Source organism: Pocillopora verrucosa, chromosome 12, assembly GCF_036669915.1.
Source record: "Pocillopora verrucosa isolate sample1 chromosome 12, ASM3666991v2, whole genome shotgun sequence".
NCBI lineage: Eukaryota > Metazoa > Cnidaria > Anthozoa > Scleractinia > Pocilloporidae > Pocillopora > Pocillopora verrucosa.
Window position 1 is genome coordinate 10,618,109 of NC_089323.1, and position 19,679 is coordinate 10,637,787.

General features: G+C 36.8%; 2 protein-coding genes across 5 annotated transcripts; one reads left to right on the forward strand and one right to left on the reverse strand.

The window, feature by feature from the left end:
• Positions 1 to 5,607: 5,607 nt before the first annotated feature.
• LOC131793245 (intraflagellar transport protein 25 homolog) lies at positions 5,608 to 9,218 on the reverse strand. The gene is made up of 5 exons (XM_066159634.1): positions 9,031 to 9,218; positions 7,940 to 8,046; positions 6,497 to 6,565; positions 6,067 to 6,110; positions 5,608 to 5,802 (listed from the first exon to the last, which is right to left on the reverse strand). The coding sequence occupies exons 1-5, from the start codon at positions 9,120 to 9,122 to the stop codon at positions 5,698 to 5,700; spliced, it is 417 nt and encodes a 138-aa protein (XP_066015731.1). The 5' UTR covers positions 9,123 to 9,218; the 3' UTR covers positions 5,608 to 5,697.
• LOC136276769 (uncharacterized) lies at positions 9,030 to 19,572 on the forward strand. 4 transcript variants are annotated; one of them, XM_066159622.1, is made up of 5 exons: positions 9,032 to 10,534; positions 11,182 to 11,647; positions 13,427 to 13,600; positions 17,242 to 17,565; positions 17,903 to 19,569. In XM_066159622.1, exons 1-2 carry the CDS (start codon positions 9,329 to 9,331, stop codon positions 11,587 to 11,589), a joined length of 1,614 nt encoding a protein of 537 aa, XP_066015719.1. In that variant the 5' UTR covers positions 9,032 to 9,328; the 3' UTR covers positions 11,590 to 11,647; positions 13,427 to 13,600; positions 17,242 to 17,565; positions 17,903 to 19,569. The 4 variants fall into 4 exon arrangements, with proteins under 4 accessions (XP_066015720.1, XP_066015719.1, XP_066015718.1 ...); XM_066159621.1 differs by having other exon boundaries at positions 19,088 to 19,563; XM_066159623.1 differs by having other exon boundaries at positions 9,030 to 10,534; positions 11,182 to 11,532; positions 17,242 to 19,572.
• The last annotated feature ends 107 nt before the right edge of the window (positions 19,573 to 19,679 follow it).

Below are 19,679 nucleotides of genomic sequence, written 5' to 3' on the forward strand. Positions count from 1 at the left end.
AGTGTTGATTTAGTCATGGATCTTTCAGTAGCGTGTCCTTTATCGACGAGACTGGTGACATGTCTTGTAATATGGTGTTACATGGGTCGTAAATTGCTTAAATTTTGTGTCATTGGTATCAGAAAACAAAAAAAAGTGCATCGCTATCGGTATGTTTACTCTAACTTTCTTGTTGTTATTGTTAAATGCTTTTTCATAAACGGAGAGAACCGTCTCAATAGAGTGATTCTAAAATCAAATTAATCAAGTTATTATTCCAATATTTTCGACTCGTGCAAGAAACAGAGAGCGCTATTCAGAGGGGTTGTGGCTGATAGACAGACCTTTACTATGATGAAATGAACCGCTTACTTCAAAGTGGAAATGTCGCTAGAGCAAGGAAAAGCGTTTATTTCTGTACATTATCGAAACACACTAAGCTGTATTTAAAATTTTGTAAAACACTCTATTTGATATCTGCAATAAAAGAGTAGAAGCGTACCGCATGGCGGTATTCACAATGTTATATCACTATTTAAGCCGCTCTAGATATACACAGAAGAAAGAAAAACACCTAATCTTGTATCATATACAACGCAATTTTCTTTTAAAGGACATATTTGAACAGTTCGTTCGTAGTTTTTTTCTAATTAACTCCGAGTTCATTTTACGGGTTTGTTGATGTTTACTGCCTCGCGCAGCTCACGCTTGGACGTAATACCCATATTTAATATGGAAGACTTCGAGAGATAATCGATACCAGCGTTGCAGTGTGTATCATAGACATCCTTCGGAGGTTGGTATCCCGATTTCCCTCCACCCGTCCCTTCACGCTGTTCTTGACAAGAAAAAGGGTAATCAGTAAATTATTCCCATGTAGGTCCGGTGTCCTAGCGGATTTGGACCCCCAACAAAACCGAGTGAAAATATCATCCTTAACACTCTAGTAGAAATAGATAATGCTTAACGTTCCGGTGCGTACTAAAGTATGTTTTTAATTGAAAATATGCGTATCCCCAATGCATACGAACTGAAAGCTGGAAATGACCCTTTTGACCAAGGGAAAATGCGCAAGCATTTAGTTTAATGTTTCGAGAAAGGTCGTTTTTGAAACTTTTCCGCGATAGTGGAACACCGCTAAATTTAATAAGAGACAAAATTGTGACACTAATTTATTTTGTTATTGTTCAATGCCCGAGGGTTGGGACGACATGGTACAGTGCGAGTTGTGCGAGGAATGGTTGCACATAAGCTGCGAGGGACTTAAGACTGCCCCGGAGGGCGAGTGGCATCGTCTGCAGACCGCCAGACTCTAGACGTCTTCGCAATTGTTAAGGATCGGATCCCTCAACAATTAATAATCGTGAAAATTAGAAAATAAGACTGAGTTAGATGTAATAGTCTCCACTTTTTTTAAGACGTATACATTAATGTTGATTTGCATTTGAAAATAAGCTGAGAGCTCCAATAGTTCAGAATAGAAACATTTCTACTATCATAGGCTTTATGAACGACTTGTAATGGGTGTAGTTACTTCGCTCTTGTTCAGAAACTGTTTAATGTTATTTAATAAGAAAATCAGAGTAATTTTTGTGACTGGACACAACAGTCTCCAACATTGTTATGACGTTTCGTATCAATGTTAATTCGCATCAAAAGAAGCAAAGATTTATTGTAACAATTTCACTAGTTCGAATGTAGTAGTTTCTTCGCATCTAATTTTTGTGTCTGCTGTACGACTCGCCATAATAAATGCGGAAGAATTGGAACGAAATGGCTGTTTTTCTTTACCTTTATCGAGGAATGTTGTGTTGTAATTGAAAAGAACATCGACAAAAAGCTTGCAAATAGGATTAGTTACCAAATATGATACAAACGATTCTTAAAAGGAAAGTTTGGTCGGGGGTCCAAATCTGCGAGGGGGGGGGGGTCCAAATCCGCTGCAACACCGGCTCTCTTTGCGTCAATAGGTAATCTCTGTTCCATGTCAAACATGAGCACCTTGGGGAGTACCCTGTACTCATGCGTTGATACTCGTAATGCAAAGGGAACCTAGGGAAAGTGCTGGCCCCATTCTTTCTGCTCCTCTGCAATCTTGGCAATAACATCGGCAACCATACGGATAAGTAGTTCAGGGCTCAATCAAGTTGCGTAATCAACGGAAAATTCCGAGACTAAAAATTTCGACTTTCGCCACGAAGCACTCGACGAGAATAACCAAAGCGGCATATAAAGCCGTCCATGACAGATTGTCCTCGGTCAAGGGTTGGCTCAATTCTGGTGCCACTTGTGTGACACGTTGTACAGTTCATCATTCGTACAAACTATACTGACCAGTAAAAGCGTCCCTAATCTTACGCACTGACAAGTGTCTGCACTCGTCATCTAGCTCCTTCAGCAGATCTCCCTTCAAATACTGTGAGACCCTCAACTGTAGGCTCACATGCACTGTCTTTTCATCAAACCATCGCCACTACAAAACTCTGTCCTGTGACTTCCTCATAGCCTCAGCGGCATATGCAATTCGGCGTTGCTCGTCGTTTTGCAATTAAGACAACGCAGCAGCGACACAAGTTGTACTAGGGTCTGTTAATGGTATGAATGGAAGGTCAAATCTTGGGAATGCTAGTACTGGACCTTCGAAGAGGACTTTTTTCAGAGTATCGTAAAAAGTTTTGACAATCAGTGGACCACGGAAATTACGTCCCTTCTTCTAAAGCTGGAAGAGAGGGGTTTCAAGTGTAGCAAAATCTGGTATGAACTTTCTGTAGTAACATAACGTTCTCAGAAAAACATTCAGCTGGGAAACACGGCTCGGTGGTGTCCAGGAATTCACTACTGAAACCTTGTCGAGGTCTATGGACACTCCTTGTGCCGACTAGTATGGACAACAAAGGGTATCTTTGGTGGCAGGATACAGCTTTTCACCCTCTCTGAAAGCGTCCTGGATATTTTCTGTTGAATTCATTGAGTTACAATCTCGGAATTTGGTAAGTGATTAGGAACAATAACTTTATATCGGTACTATCATTAAAGCACATTTCGGAAAGTTTTGTTAATACATTATTAGTTTACAATTCGTGAACCATCTCTGTAATCTGCTTGGATACTTTCCTTTGAATTAATTGAGTTACACCCTCGGAATTTAATCAGTAATTAAAAATAATAAATCCGTATATGTAGCACAAATGAAGCATATTTTAAACTTTCCATACGATTTTAGGAAACTACACTTAATTAAATGCTGATTCTCGATAAAATGGCCTGGCATAACTCGTTCATTATTTGATTACTTTGTAGCCCCAAAAACCCGGCTTATGACTCTGGAGGTACCGAATTGATGCATTTGATACACAAGGCACCCTTTATGGGGGAAGGTTAGAATAAAATTGCTTCGCTACCGTAGACTGTACCCGGTTTACAGATGTAATTGCACAAAAAATTTCTATTTTTTTCTATTTAAAAGGATAGAAATGTGGGTAATATGCTTCTGCTTTATTTAATTGTAATGGGTTTCTCTTAATGTAACCATTCTATTACTGGAATTTTCTATCTAACCCGCGCGCAAATAATCAAATTTTGTCATAATTTAAGTGTGAGAAGATAAGAAGTGTTGCAGATTTCTTTTTCCAGATTGAGTTCAGGTGAGGAGACCAGTAAACTAACTGATGTCATATGCTTCTCCTGAATCTTTAATTTTATTGCCCAGGTTTTTTTACAAAGCCTCTTTTACATCTATGTGTGCCAGCTAATGATTAAAATCGCAGTGAATAGGTATGCCATATTTCAGCAGTTTTTTTTAATATTCCATCTTTAGTTTCTGGCATTTTCTATTTTAAAATGTGTAAATGGCATTGCTTTTTCATCTTTGAAAATAGGCACTACACATTTCCTTAACCAAAATCTGAATCATTAAGTTAACTTAATTTAAATTAGTTTGAAACTTCATTCTACACAAGAACACTTTCCTGGAGTATAACGTTATATTTATTTTCCATCTTTCTCGTACATATGATTACTACATGTGTCTTAAAATGGGGATTTCATTATATTGTAATGATTAGAATACACTTATGCTTTCAAATGTAAAAAAGCGTGATGATACTTGCGATACCGCTGCAGTGCTCTACCAACTGAGCTAACAAGCGAACTGGGAGCCGGTCACTGTGTTGGTTTCAAATAAATCCGTGAAGTAGTGAATAAACGGCTGTGGGTATACGAAAGTCATATATTTGAATTGCGCCGGCACTGCACCGGTATCGCAAAGGTCATGGGTTCAAATCTCGTACAGGCCTGAATTTTTTTCAGGCCTTCTTTTCCCTACTGCTTAGGTAGTGTTCATTACTGCGAAGATCGCTTTCGTATCCACGTCTTTATCCACAGTTCAAATATATGACTTTCATATACTCACAGCCGCTTAAAAAGATTGTTTGGTATGGCCGTTGTTCGTTGTTAATCTTTGTAGCCAAAAAGCTACTGAAGGCACTGAACTTCAATCTTTATGTACACAAGGCACCCTCAAGGTGGAAGACTAAGGTATTCTTGGACAACAATTTTAGAACTCCTTTTTTCTTCTTTTTCTCCGCTCACGTTGCGTGTATTCGATGTTCCGACACGTACGTCGTTTTAGTCCGCTCTTTAGTCTTGCGTTCAATTGAAACAGAGTTCACATTACTTTTGGTTGTTATTTGATAACAATAAAACTTTCCATCCTTTTCCTTAAACAAAGTTGCGTTTCCATCCCGATAAATCCACCATTACTATTTAAATGTGCATAGAAGTTTTAATCTATAACAAATTGTAGGTGACAAATTTTCTTTTTAAAATTAAATTCTTTACGAATGCCGCCAAAAAAGGTTGGAATCAAATTAATTTATTCCTACCGGCCCTCCAGCGCGGTGCTTTTAGAACGAGGAAATTTTTGTTCTTTGAGCACTTCGTGAAGTGTTTTTTTTGTAGAACGAGGAAACTCTTGTTGATTGTGCCCTTCGCGCGGAGCTTCTAGAACGAGGAATGCACTTCGCGCGGTGCTTTTAGAACGACGAATAGACTTGCTGTTACATTCCTGGTAGAGTGAGGAACTTTTAAGCAACTCCTTTGATAACAAGAAAATAACTGACTTTCAGAGTTTGGCCCATTGCTGCGGGACTGTTAATAGTCTATTTCCCATAGTGACAGTTCTCTTAGCTTCAACCTTCTCTTTAATAATAAATAAATATACAAAGGTATTCCCTTTTCCCTAAAGTGGACACAATTATTACAACTATTTTGTCCAAGAAAAGGGTTTATTATTTCGCTTTCTCTTTTCGCCTTTTTTTCTTGGTCTTTTATTTTTACCCTCTAAATACCTGAATTGCTGCAAGGAATCGTCAGGATGAAGGTCACAGTAATACTGTCTAATAACTTAATCATGTCTCTACACATGGGGAAAATGTAACATACTAAAAGTTCACAATGATAATAATAAAAAACTGAAGAAACTTTCATTTTTGTCAAGTGGGGGGGATGTTTGAGAGGGGACCTACACTTAATACTTAGTGTTAAACCAAGTATTCCCAGAGGACAGTGACAAAAACCACAAGGTTTTACATTACACCCATATAGAGCTGTAACCAGAAGTCAACACCCTTCTGCTAAGAGATAACTATAATTATTTGCTTCATTCATGTACATGTATTTACTTCTATTCACAACTTGTCTGAATGTGGAGACTGAAGTTCAGTGCACAGCTGTGCCATCAACACTGACATTATGAATGGAAACAAAATGGTCAAATCCACTATTGATAAGAAATCTCAGATGACATGCTGATGTAACAGGAATCTACAAAGGAAAAAACATACAAATAATATCAAAATGTAACAGCCCTACATTCACAGTTAGGACTGAATATTTGTACTTTTATACACTGATCAATTTTAAGTTTCAACAAGTCCCCCCCCCCCCCCCGAGGAACCCACAGCATTCAACTGAAAGTGCATGTCTTTCCATCAGAACACACACATGGTTCAGAATGCCAGATACATATATTTTAGACCTGAAACACCATTGAAGCAGGATTCAATTTGCTGAATTCTAAATACTTACCTTAATCTCATCTCTCTGCATCTGACCCTCTAAATGTTCATACTCTGTCACAGATAACAATTACACATTATTAATAAATTGCATGTATGTTTCGTTGAATTTGTTAGTTTTAAATTCTACAGTCAACCACACCCTGCAATCAGTCAGGCCTGGGCCATATCAATGTGCACTGTACTGTGCTGTCAGTGATCAAAAATAGAGGATTATTTGACTGAATGTCCTTGCTTAAACTTGTTTTAATTATTTTGTTATCATGTTCATCATTTTTTCCTAATTAAATTTTCAAAGTAAAATCAGGCTATCAATTGTATCATAAATGGTAGCCTTACTTTACATTGTGAGACAAATGCTTTTAAAAAAAACCATTTACTTCTAATTAACCAGGATGAACAACAACATTTTCTATAACATATCTATGGCTTCTTTTTACCTTTGTCCACAAGAGGTTCAAAGTCTACTGGTTCTGTTTTTGTGCTTTTCTCAATGCAGAGGCTTTTAACTGCAAATAAAAATTCATATATGCTACAAAACCTTGAAGCTCCTGGTCTCTAATGAGCTGGTAACCCACATGTACCTGACTCCTCACTTTTCTCTCAGTTTTCTCAATTTTTTACATCACAATAAAAAAAAAATTACGTCTAATTTTTCACAATGCAGCACAAAAACAATGATGTAGCCCCTGTGATAAAACACAGGCATGCATAGCATGCAAGAGTTATTTTTTTGGCAGGGTGGGTTGAGATGGGACACTTTGCATACCTAATGTTTTCATTTTTGTGACAGGAAAAGAGCATAACTTTCAAAAGAACAAAAAAATATTTCATTACTTCACCATAAGGGAAAGAAAAAAATAATCTAATTTACCTGAACTCACACAGGTAGTTTTTGGTCTGTTGTTTCTATGGTATAATATTTCTAAGCAAAAATAGAATGCAGCAGTACCATGCTTATACTGTTGTCTCCTTAACACTCATTGTTTGATTTCGTCACACAATATGAGCTATTCTTCATTGAAGAGAGAGCGCGTTGCATGGCTAGAGACCAAATAATGGTTGCGAAAGGGACTATGCTTTCTACTGTTCCACTACCAGAAAGAATATCAAAATTATTTGTCTAAAGTTAGTTGCCGTAAAAATATCATTCTATGTAATTTTATTGCAAAAAGCAAACTGAAACTCTGTTGGACAATGCTGTTACTATAAATAATGAAATGCAGGTTATTTACATGGAAATGACACAAGATTGAGCAAAGTCTAATGTGGCAAAATGGAATTTGATGGGTGGTACAATTCAAGCATGTGAAACATTGCCTACTGTTCATGTAGAGCAATGATTGGGCATGTTCTGATTAGATTTTGGATGTTGTTTTCATGGTACGTGTTTGGCATGTGCATTGTAAGTAAAGGAGCAGAAAAGACACCTTTTAACTTTAAAAAAGGATGCAAAAAGTTAAATGGAAACCTTTCGTATCACAAGAAGTCTTGACCTTTTGATGAGGATCTTACGAAGGCCACAAACCATTGCCCTTATCAAATGAGCCCAAAATATTTGATTAATGTCATTATTTGTGCACAGCCCCCTAATTCCATGACATCATTTGCAAGAAAAGCTATGATTGGTACAAGATATCAAAATGTTGTGATATGATTGGTGTAAGATATATACCCCAATGCAGCAATCTGATCGATGTGAGATACATTACATACCCTAATGCAGGGATCTGATTGGTGCAAGAAACATACCATTCCACTCACTAACATAGAGTTATTTATTCATTTATGAAAAAAAAAAAAACTAAAAAACCATTAAATTGATAATGCCCGTGTTACATTACACTAAACACAATTTCAAGATCTTCCACCATCATCCTCACCATTTGAAGATAGGAATTTTATATTTCCAATGCTCATTAATGCACTAAAGGTGATGATGAATTCTTGAGGAAACATTCCAGTTGTTGGCCAGAAAGTATCAAGGCTTCTATGGAGCAAAATAAAAAGACAATTAGTTCTGTTTTGGCTGATCAGGATGCAGCCATAGGAGTTACAGATGGTAAAATTTGAGACTCACAGATTACAAAGACCCTTGTTTGAAAATGCAAGAGCATGACTATATATAATTTAAGCTGCTTCACATGACCTCTCACTTTGGCTGTAAGACTTCTAGATGGGAACTTGAGTTGATTCTAAACAAGCTTTTTAGCCATAAACAATTGACGGCTCATGATCTTAAAGGTATCATTCATCAACCTTTGCCTTAGAGTTTTCCATTTACTTGTTACTGAAATGTACTATAATAAAGTAAAACCCAGCTAACTTGAAACCCAAACTAACTCAAAGAAGATCCAATTTTCCCTGGATTTGACCCCAACTTTTTCTGTCATTGGTAAAATTTCCACACAGCCCCATACTGTTGTAAAACAAATCTGTTTTCTCAATGGCAGTGTATAGTTTTAGTCATTGTTTTCTCTATTCAAGAACTGAATGCATAATGTAGTATGGGGCTGTGTGGAAATTTTTACCCTGTCATTAAATATCACCTAACTTAAAGCATTTTCTGTTTCCCTTTGGAGTTTGAGTTTGCTGAGTGCTAACATAGTTTTCAACTTTTGTGTGACATTATCAAGTACAGATAAAAGCAAGCATCTGCAAATATTGCGTTACTCTTCATACCTTTCTTTTCTTAAATCTTGCTTTTTCAGAATAAACAGATCATGCACATTCAAGAGGGCCACGGGTTACCATGACAACTACTACAGTAAAAATGTTCACGATAGTACATGTAGAATGATTAGGTCATGGTCTACCAGTTTAGCAATTCCAAAAAGCATAGCATTACTGGGTTTCAGATAAATTGGAAGTGGTCTTGAAATATCTTAATTGTCCTTGTCAAAACCTCAATTAACTTTGCTTGTTCGAAATTTGAAATGTTTGGCAAGATCTTCACCGAACGTAAAATACTTACCCATCAATGATATTTTCTGGTGGATGATTTTCATCAAATGATGTAGCAAGGGCAATAGTTGCTCCAGCACTACTTAAAGCCACGTCAAACATGTTTTTAGTGCTATTTTCTGAGGAGGAAAACCCTCTATCTCGCAAGTGAGGGGTTCAAAACATTTCAAAATCGATTGCCCCGGAGAATACTGGGCCGAGCTCCATGCTGAATATGCGCAGCTTGGTTTTAATTGCTGACAAGTAGCATACTCATGTTCAAGATGGCGGACGTTTCGTGCAGAAATTGTTGCTGGCATTGATAAGAAATGTTTCCACTAAATACGAAACAATTTTCTGCTGCATTCCTGGATGTAAAGCGTAATAGTCAAGGTTATAACGAGGAGGTCAGTTCAGTCGACAGGGATGCAACCAAGAAACTACTGCGGCCCTTCCATATTTCCCAAATCGGGCCTTCTTCTATTCCACAATGTCATCATCTTGGGACCATGATGTGGAATTTCATGTGGAATTGTGCGAGAAGAGAATGTTATCCACCCGCTCATCATTTGGAATCAAGAGAAGACTCACGAATAGAATTGCGAAGAGCACCTGAACAATCATGTTATTCAGTTCTTCCGGAATTTGAATTACATCGCGTAACTTCAAAACATAAAGCACGAGAAGCAAACGAGCGACAGAGTGCGGAAAATATTGAACTTTCAAGACTAGTTAAAACACAATCTTTAAACAAGACCTCTTCTACAAGAAGTACTGATTCTTCTCGAAACAATGTTTGTTGTGTGGAAGCAGAACCACAAAACAGAGGTATCCTCCAGCAATTTAGCTGTGAAGAAGCAAATGTTTCCAATGAGACTTTTGTTAATAACAAATTAAGTAAATCGATAAGAGCATCCCACTGGGATAGTGACATGAAATCTTCAGAGTCTGAACATTGTATTGTCTCAGATTATTTTGACAGAGAATCAAAGTTAAGTCCAACTTGCAATGTACTAATTGAGTTGGAAACCAAGGTGGATGTTAATGGTATATATGGCAGAGAAAGTTTGCAAAGCGATTTAGTCTGTAATGGCGATTGGTGTCTAAACAGTGACAATATTTCAAACCTCAAGGATTCGACTGCACCTCTCATACCTCATGCATATAGCATTGAGGAGGGTGATTTTGTTGGCAAAAAGAAATTTTTAGAGAGATTGCTTGAGACAGAGCTGCAAATAAAGCCTTTGACTCTGGTTAAGGATGGCATTTACAGCCAAAGGCCAGTTTCAAATACTTTTACCCTAGATCTGAACTTGGAGACAGTGATGTCTGTGCTCTGCACTGATGAGGAACATTCAAAAAATGCTGAACACAGTGATATTGATCTATGTGGGAAGATTTCCATTCTGTATGGCATCCAGGATACAATAGTGTCAGTGGTTGCTAGTGAGGTGGTAGGAATGTATGATTACATCTCAGGAGCTGTGTATGGATTGAAGGGATGCTGTCATGATGAATCTGAATATCAGTTAAAGGTAATTTATTCTAGTAACTAGAAGGTTGGTGGCTTTGATGAACTAACATAAATGAATTGGTTGTACTAGACTCAGGTTAAATATAGAACAGGTTTCTAGTTAAAATGATGGTCAGTGTCTCTTGTCAGTGTTCAGTCAGTGTTGTGTGGAGACTCCTGCCTGTTTTGTTGAATGATTCTGCCTTCTACAAAAATGTGTCTATGTTTGAAAATTGACTCATAAAAATTTGGCAGATTTGTCATGTAGTCTAAGCATTAGTAACTTTGTGTTTCGTCCAGTTCTAGGATGATTTGTCCTGCAATCTATTAGTAACCTTTTGTTCATAGTGAGTTCTCAATCAGGCTTTCCAACCAGTCCAGATATAAAATTGTCTGGAACTTGTCGTCAAGGTTGTGGGGAAGTGCATGTATTTCGTCTTTGTGTGTGGCTGTGGACGTTTCACAGTGGCATAGCTAAAGCCAGACATCTTTTGTCAGCTTGTCTTGCACTGTTTCCCAGTGGGCCCATGGAATTGGATGATATATCTCAGTAACTGTAGCTAAGTTGTTAACATATATTTATCAAAATTTCCATAATATTAAAGCTAGAAATGCTGTAGTTTCATAAAGTACTTTAATTCAGTGCTGAGAATTTGTTTATCTATGTAGGACAAGAAGTACCCCCTTTCATCAAGTGCAGTGAGTTTGGACCATAAGGAATTCATAGTTCATTTTCAACAAAAACTGAGAATGTCATCTCACAGTGTTGATAATGACAATGTGTTAAAGGAGCACTCTCCTGTTGCCTGGTTACTGATCTCACCAGCTCTTGGAGTGACTCTTGACTGGCAAATACAAGAGAAAGTCCTTGAATCTATAGAAACTTTGTCATCAGAGGAATCTGCTGAAGAGCAAGCATCTGACAGTTACAACAAAGGATGTTTTTCAAGCCAGTGGTACAATCTGTTGGTAGTTGTCGACCAATATCGTTGTTGTGAGAAAGATATTCCTCTGATTGAGGTATTTGAGTTTTGCAGGAATGGTGAAATCAATGTTGTAAACTTTGACTTAACTTAAACAATTAGTTCATGTGAAACAAGCCTGACTGAAGAATGGAACAAGAGAAGTATTGCTGGTAATGCTTTGTTTTAATACATGTATGTCATCATGTAAACTATTGGTTATATTAATCTGCAAGTTTTTGTTTTACAGTACATTGTATGAGCTCTCTCATGTAGCAAAAGTTTAACATTTGTTTGTAGCCACTCTTATATTTTTGCAAGATTTTCTATTGGTATAAAGAGGTTAAACTTCCTTCAGGAAGTGTTCAAAGATGAACTTTAACCTTAAACCCCTAAGAGTGATTTACTTCTAATTTCTCCTTACAGTATCAACCTTGATTCAAATGTAAAGGTTATCAGAATGTAGGAAATAATCACCAACTTAAGTAGTTCCTGATTGTCAAACAAATTCTCCTTGTCAGTAACATGGAAATTGTAAGGGCAACAGTGTGGAGAATATTGACACTAGTTAGAATGTACAGGGTAAGGAACTCGAGATGAGAATTAAGCTCTTTTTAATTTTCCTCTGCTTGGCCAATCAATTACCCAGCTGAAACATTTTGAAGTGAAGGAGGAAAAAAAAGGCAAGGTTACAGTTGTATTTATTAGTTACATAACAAGAAGTGCCATTTACTAAATTTATAGTAAGATCAACATTGTTTGGCACAGTTAAAGTAGACACCCCAAAAGATCTCCATGCGTCCAGTAGTTCCAGTTTTTTTTTTTTTTTTTTTTTTTTTTTTTTTTTTTCGTATTAAAATATGCTGCTCTTATTGAGTATTGTTGTTTATCTCATAATGTACTCACTTCGAATATGGATGGCGATGTTTCAACTGCATGCTAGTAAATTGTATTACATAAACTGGGGTGTTATATAGGGATTTCCGGCCCTAAGAAAAGCCATAACAACACAGGTGAAAAAAAATACGTTTTTTTTCACGAGTACTTGATATCGCTAATCAGCTGCTTACACGTCACTCGCCTTTTGCACCACTCAGCCATGTTGATGAATGAATGGCAAAGTCCACACTGTTGTTTGTTGGAATTTCCTCAGATTATGGCTGCTAAAAACCGAAAAATCCCTATTGCTTACAGACAGTAACGTTCAAACTTGCCTAGAAGGGGAAGAAAATCAAAATATGAAAAGAAAAAATGAAAGTTATGTATTCAGTGGCTTGGGTAATAATGGGAAAATGGTCACTAAGAGAGTGGCAGTGTAATGTGGCCTTACATGTTACAGAATTATAAAATGTTTGTGTGCATCATGGATTCTCACGGGCTTACATGTGAAGCCATATCAACAGTACAATAAAGTGGCAAAATTTGGAAGAATGGAAAAATGACGCAACTATTTGCCTCGGTCTAGAGGCAAGTAGAAGAGTTAGGCTTGAAACTCTTTCCACTGACTGTCCTTTGACAGGAAAATTGCCATTTTAGCAGGATATGTTACAGTTGTAATAATATGTATCGAACAATCTAGATGAACGAACAAATGAACACTTAAAATTTATGACAGATTTCTATAATTCAGGAATGTTTGGAAAAGATATTTGAGCAATCTGTGGATATAAAAATGAAAACAAGTGTGAGCAGTGCATAAGCCATGCAAGGGCATGAGGCAAAAGCAAGAAAAAAAGGGGAAGCTAGGAAAGGGTAAAGCAAGGCATGGTGTGCCACTGTGCCTAGAGACTCCACAAAATTCACTTAAATTATTTCACAATGGTCCATAATACAGGTTAGCCCCAGCATTTTATTAGACTTTCCTGACAATTTTTGTTTACCCACTTATACTCCTGTAATATCTTTATGTTATTATTTTGGTTGATTTTAGTTGATTTATCCTTTAAATCCAGGTGGAAGGGAAGTGTTATTTCAGGCAGGTCCTGAACATCCTTGGCTGATCAAGACATATTCAGAGGTAGTCCCACACCCCTGTGCACAAGCTCTGGGCCAAGATGTCTTTCAGAGTGGAATCATACCTAGTGACACTGATTTCAGGATTTACAGGGACTTTGGCTAAGTACCAGGTATCTGAATTATAGACTGACACCTAGAGACTGATTGAATGACTGAATGACAGACTAAGTGAATAAATGACTTATTGACTGATTGTTTGAATGAATGAGTGAATAAACAACTTGATGGCTGGCTTACTGAACAACTTACTGACAGATTGAATGACTGACTGACTGATTGTGTGATTGACTGATGAAGTGAACTCCTCGGTTGATTATGCTTTAATTACAATGATGAAACAGTTCTACAGGGTGAAACACAGTATAAATACGCTGAATGACAAGAACAATAAAGCTAAATGCAATAAAGAATAACAAACTTACGATAATAAGTACAATCAGATTAATCCGTCCATGCGAAACAAGGTCAGCATTAGATTCCATCCACCAAAACCACCTCGGTCGAGAGGGACTGAGATGGAATATTTAATGACTTGCAAAACATAACCGAAGATTCTCGGAAATCCGCAAGTGATGTAGCCGAACATCAAAAGCTGCAAATCCCATGATTCTTGAGGAACAAACAGAAACAGCATAGCGAGAATTTTAAGTCGCGAACCATTGATGGTAGACATGCAGATAATTTAGGATACGTAAATTCTGTTGATGAGGCGCATAAACTTATTGCGGAATTTGAAACAGGATTGACGACGAAGTTTTCTTTCTTTAAAGCTGTCAAAGGTTTCGGGAACACATATATATATTGATATAGCTCTTTAGCATTACAAAGCTTTGCTATCGCTATTGTGCATTCTCACTAGTTTATCTAGTTCAAGTCCTCTGGCATGGCTTGGATGATACCACAATTGTGGAATCATTCGGGTTAATTTAATGCTTACACCTCCTTCCTCGGACAGAAGTCATAAAATACTGGGGGAAGATGCATGAGTTATTTAAGGAGCAAAAATTCGTTTTTTACTGGTGTGCCTTTCCTAATTTTGGGAAGGAAAGTGTTCAAATGCCAGCACGGCATAGATAGAACAGCTGGAGAGAAAAGGAAACGAAAAGATGCAGAAGAAGTACTGTATATAATAATTTCTTTTTATCCTCAACCTTTGTGTTTTTTGTCAACTATGGCTTGCTAATTCGAAAGTTCAAATACTTGAATGGGTCATATGACATTGATCTCAGAATACTTTTATGACAAACGTGATAACAGTTCAATCTTGGCTAAATTGAAGATGGTTTAGAAGTTAACAATTATAAGAACTTTTCACTAACATATGCTGCTGACAAAGGAGAAAATATATGCAATTCTGCATTTTTTGCTTTCTATCAAGCAATCATGTTTGCTCCTTATCACGCTATGACACTTCCGTTTTGTCACATTCCAAAAAAATAACTTGAGAAATACACTGTCACTCATCTTACACTGTTATATTTACCTATTACAGAAGGCTGGAAACAAAGATTTTGTTTTCAAGAAAATAAGATTTCTTGTCCAAGACACAAGGAAGTTTGACTGCAAAGCACAAATAAAAATGCGAGAAATTTAATTTTTTTCAGAGAACAAGGTAGTTCTACTCATGTATAAACAGAACAAATGCGATTTAATAAATCAGATATGCGGCATGACTCCTTTTCTTCCATCCCCACTCAAAACATGCAAACACACCTATAGAGGTTCCAGTCTGGTCTGCAAATGAAAAGGAGGAAGGTGATCACTGCAAAATTAGGCATTAGGGTTCTTATTTATAACATATTGATTATTGTATACTGATATCTAGAAATTAAGGTTGCAAGTAGCAGCCAGCTGAGTTATAGTTTGAGTTTTATCAAGTCCATTACTTTGTTAAATTTAGAGTAACCTTGTCTTGAGAGAGGAAAATTGAGGAGCTGTAATATACTTATCATCAATTAGGGACCACAAAGAAAAATTTATTTATAGAGACTTTTGAAGGAGAGGGGTAAGACTTGTGACAAGCTGGCAGACATATAGATAAACTTTACTGCTAAATGGGTTACAATACAAAGTGCTCAGTATTTGGATCAGCTATGGCTCAACTTAAACTTTGCTTTAGCTTCAAGTTTAATCCTTTGTGGTTTCCTTTCTCTGTGTTTATTTTTCACATTATGTACACAGAAGAACACAAAAATGACAAGGAATGCTTTTGAATATTAAGAGGCTGGAATAAGCAAGAAACCAAAACTGAATTTTAAACAGTACAAAGTTAATTTGATCTTCCAATGTTATTTAATTTTAACCATTAATAGAATTTGCTATTTAAATTTATCCCCTCCATTTTTCTGGATATTGTGAGTAAAAACAAACAACTATCACAAAATGCATGGTATTCAATAGTTTGATTCACCAATGTGGCAAAGGCCTTTCACTGTCTATCCATAAAAAGGGAAATAGTTTGTAAAATTTAAGACATTCTGCATCTTGAGCGTATACTTATTCATCTATGTGAAATTAAAGGTTACTTGAAATCAATGTGAAAGATTTATAGGATTTTCAGACCCCTGATAACAATTACTAATGTGCTGATTTGTTGTACTTAAAGTTATGATTTTAGCGGAAATAGTGGAAGAAATTTCTGGACCTGGAATTTTGTTGCAAATGTCTGTTTAAATCAGTTTAAGTCAGTTAAAAACTCTCCTGTTTCAAGATGATTACCACACCAGAACCTTTTGTATTCTATATTGTGCACCATGTTATGATTATGGTTTCAATAATAAAAGGTGCTGACTCAAGAACTTTGCAAAATATCTCTACATACAAAGAAATAGATTGTGGTTATGTACTCCAAATAGCAGGTCACATCAGTCTTATGTAAGGAAGTAGCAGAAATTGCTATGGTGGTTTTGGTGGATGGAGAGAAACATCCACCAAAACCACTTTATTCTATGTGTTAAGAGTTATGATAATCATTATGGACGTTTGGTCGGTCAGCAATTGTGCACCATAAAAAATAATTAGCCAGAGCACTAACTGCTAATTAGTGGTATAAATCTTTTGTCTCCCTGAAAATCTAACAGTGGCTATAGATAAAATTTAAAAAATATATTGTTGATGGTTTTGGTCAAAGTTTTGGTGGATGTTCCCTAATGACATCCACCAAAACTACGTAACATCTGGGCACCTTTTAAATACGTGAAATATCTGCATAAAATTGCGTAAAATGTTTTATAATACTACAATCGAACAATAAATTAATACTAACCATTTCTTGAGTAAAAAGTTTTGACGCAATTTCCCAAACAAATGATACACTTAGGTCATCGGGATAAGTCGGCATGTTGTCGTAGCTTCGTAATTTTCATTTAGTATAACAAGTCATGAGTTGTCCATCATTCCATCTCAGTCCCTCTCGACCAAGGTGGTTTTGGTGGATGGAATCTAATGCTGACCGCGAAACAAGATCAAGTGTTTTTAAAACAACATGGCCGACTCTCCACTCGTCACCAGTCCTACAGAGACATCGGTATATGGCCAGCAGTTGGCCAGCGGTAGTCCCTTCAACTGACTTACTGACTGACCTACCGAATGAATGAATGAAATGCTCCTTAACTGACTGAATGACTGGTTAGTATTTGATCAATTCATTATTCACTGATTACCTTATTGACTGATTGATTGTAATCTTAGTGAAAATCTCTTTTGCATTGAACCAATCTGGTTAGTATACTAATAATTTTCTGATGTGTAGGAATGGACCTTGCCTATATTGCCAATGGTTATGTTTATCACACAAATTATGATACACCAGCTGCTGTTACTCCAGGCTCTATCCAGCGTGCTGGTGATAACATAGTGGCTTTGGTCAAGAGCATAGTTAATTCACCATTTCTGGCTGACCCTGGAGTGTATCGTCATGGTTCCATGGTGTTTTTCGACTTCCTGGGAATTTTTGTGGTACATTACCCTGAAAGAATTGGTTTGGTGATAAATCTGACATCAGCTTTTGTGGCAGTTCTTTGTCTTATGAAAAAATTCCTTCATTTTCCAGCAAAGAGAACCATCTCTGAGGAGGGTAAGGGATAATCTACAAGTAGATATCTATTATTAACATTCTACATTTTCTAAATTTTGTACAATGAGCTATGAAAGCATAGGCCTTAGAGCTGACCTGAGTACATCTTCTTTTCCATGTGTGAATTAATCAAAGTTTTGTGGTCTAAAAAAAAAAATCAAAGCTACCCAAAATAAACAAGGCAACAATGGGTGTTTTTTTTTTTTTTTTATTAACTCTTTTAGAGCATTTTGTAAAATATGATTAGGTCATTTTTGGGACTGGTAAGTTTTTATATTCTGTTCATTGTTTCCATGCATGTTGATAAAATTGTCAACATTTTCAATTTTCTGTTAAGCCAGTTTCCTACTGTGATAGGGAAAATGGCATAGATGGGGGGTGTCATACAATGTTTACAATATTGTGGATCTTAAAGTACACTACAATTGAAAGCTGTTCTTAACACTCTTTTTACTTTGACAATTTGACAATTTCCTTCCTTCTTATGAACAATATATTTGATCTGGGGGTGACAGTCAGGGACTTCAAGACAAGCTGTTGACTGCCAGAGTTCCACCACATACTTAATAACATGTCCCTGGTTAATCTGGTCAAAATAATCACCTTTTGGCCTCTTAATGAACTAATTCCCACTCACATACTTTTGCTGCATCTAATGCCGACTTCAATACATTTTGAAACACCTGGACAGCATGGGGAGAAATGAGATGCTAGTCTCCCTAAGGGGTTAATTGGTCAACAGAAAAGTTAATATTGTTTTGCCTCCTTTTTGGTCTGCATAATGTTATTGTGGTGAACTGATCATCTCAAGTCTTTGTTTGTGCTCATTTGAATTTCATTATTTGTCTCCATTGAAAGTGAATTTTATTTTGTTGGGTTAAAGATTTATCAATGTCTTAATTCTTAAGTATGAAAAGAACCAAGAAGAAAGAAGAAAGAAGAGTATATGAAAAGAACCAAGAAGAAAGAAGAAAGAACAACATATGACAAGAACCAAGAACCAAACTTTATATTTTCATTTTGAACTCTGCTTTCAGTTTCTTATTGCAGAATTTGTAGCACTGAGCTATGTAGTGTCCTCCTTTTCAGGCAGTAACTGGTAAAATTCATCACCAGTAGCACCTCTTGTTACCACCTCTTGTTACCACCTAAAATCACTAAATATTCTGGAAAATTCAACATTTTGAAGGATTGGTCTAGAAATTTTAATATACCTGTTGTGCTTAAAATAAGGGAGAACAGTGGCTATGCACACTTGTTATGCTTCCAATGAAGCGGAACAACCAGGATTTGCTGAAAATGCAAGTTGCAAAGCCCTTACACTGTGCACGCTTGCATTTTAATTATTCAAGCTTTCAGCATAGATTATTACTTTTTGGAGGGTTCTAAATTCACACTGGAGTGCACATTTTCACAACTATTTATTAGACCATTAAATAGTGGGTATGTTCACACCATTGATGATGCCATCCAAAAGATGTTTTTCAGTTATACCTCTCATCAACATTTTTTCTACATGCAGCACACATCAAGAACATTTTACAATAATGCTGGTGAAGTGGTTCAACAAGATGCAGGTGCCTGGATCACTCCACTAGACTATCTTGGCATACAGCAGTAACCAGTCAACTCGCCGACGGACCAACTCGCCGACGCCAACCCGCCGACGTATAAAATCAAGTAGAGACGTCGGCGAGTTGGTCGTCAATCCAATACAACTTATTAGAAGTTAAACATACAGAGAAGTAAACGATATTTAGTAAAAAAACACTGGCGAACATTGGTGAACATCAAACAGAAGCTTAAACATCGGTGAACATTGGTGACATTGGTAACCAGTCAACTCGCCGACGGACCAACTCGCCGACGCCAACCCGCCGACGTATAAAATCAAGTAGAGACGTCGGCGAGTTGGTCGTCAATCCAATACAACTTATTAGAAGTTAAACATACAGAGAAGTAAACGATATTTAGTAAAAAAACACTGGCGAACATTGGTGAACATCAAACAGAAGCTTAAACATCGGTGAACATTGGTGAACATCACCAATGGCTATAACGAACGAGTTATTGTGCGACAACAACACCGTAAAGACTCATCTTGTCAATCGCTC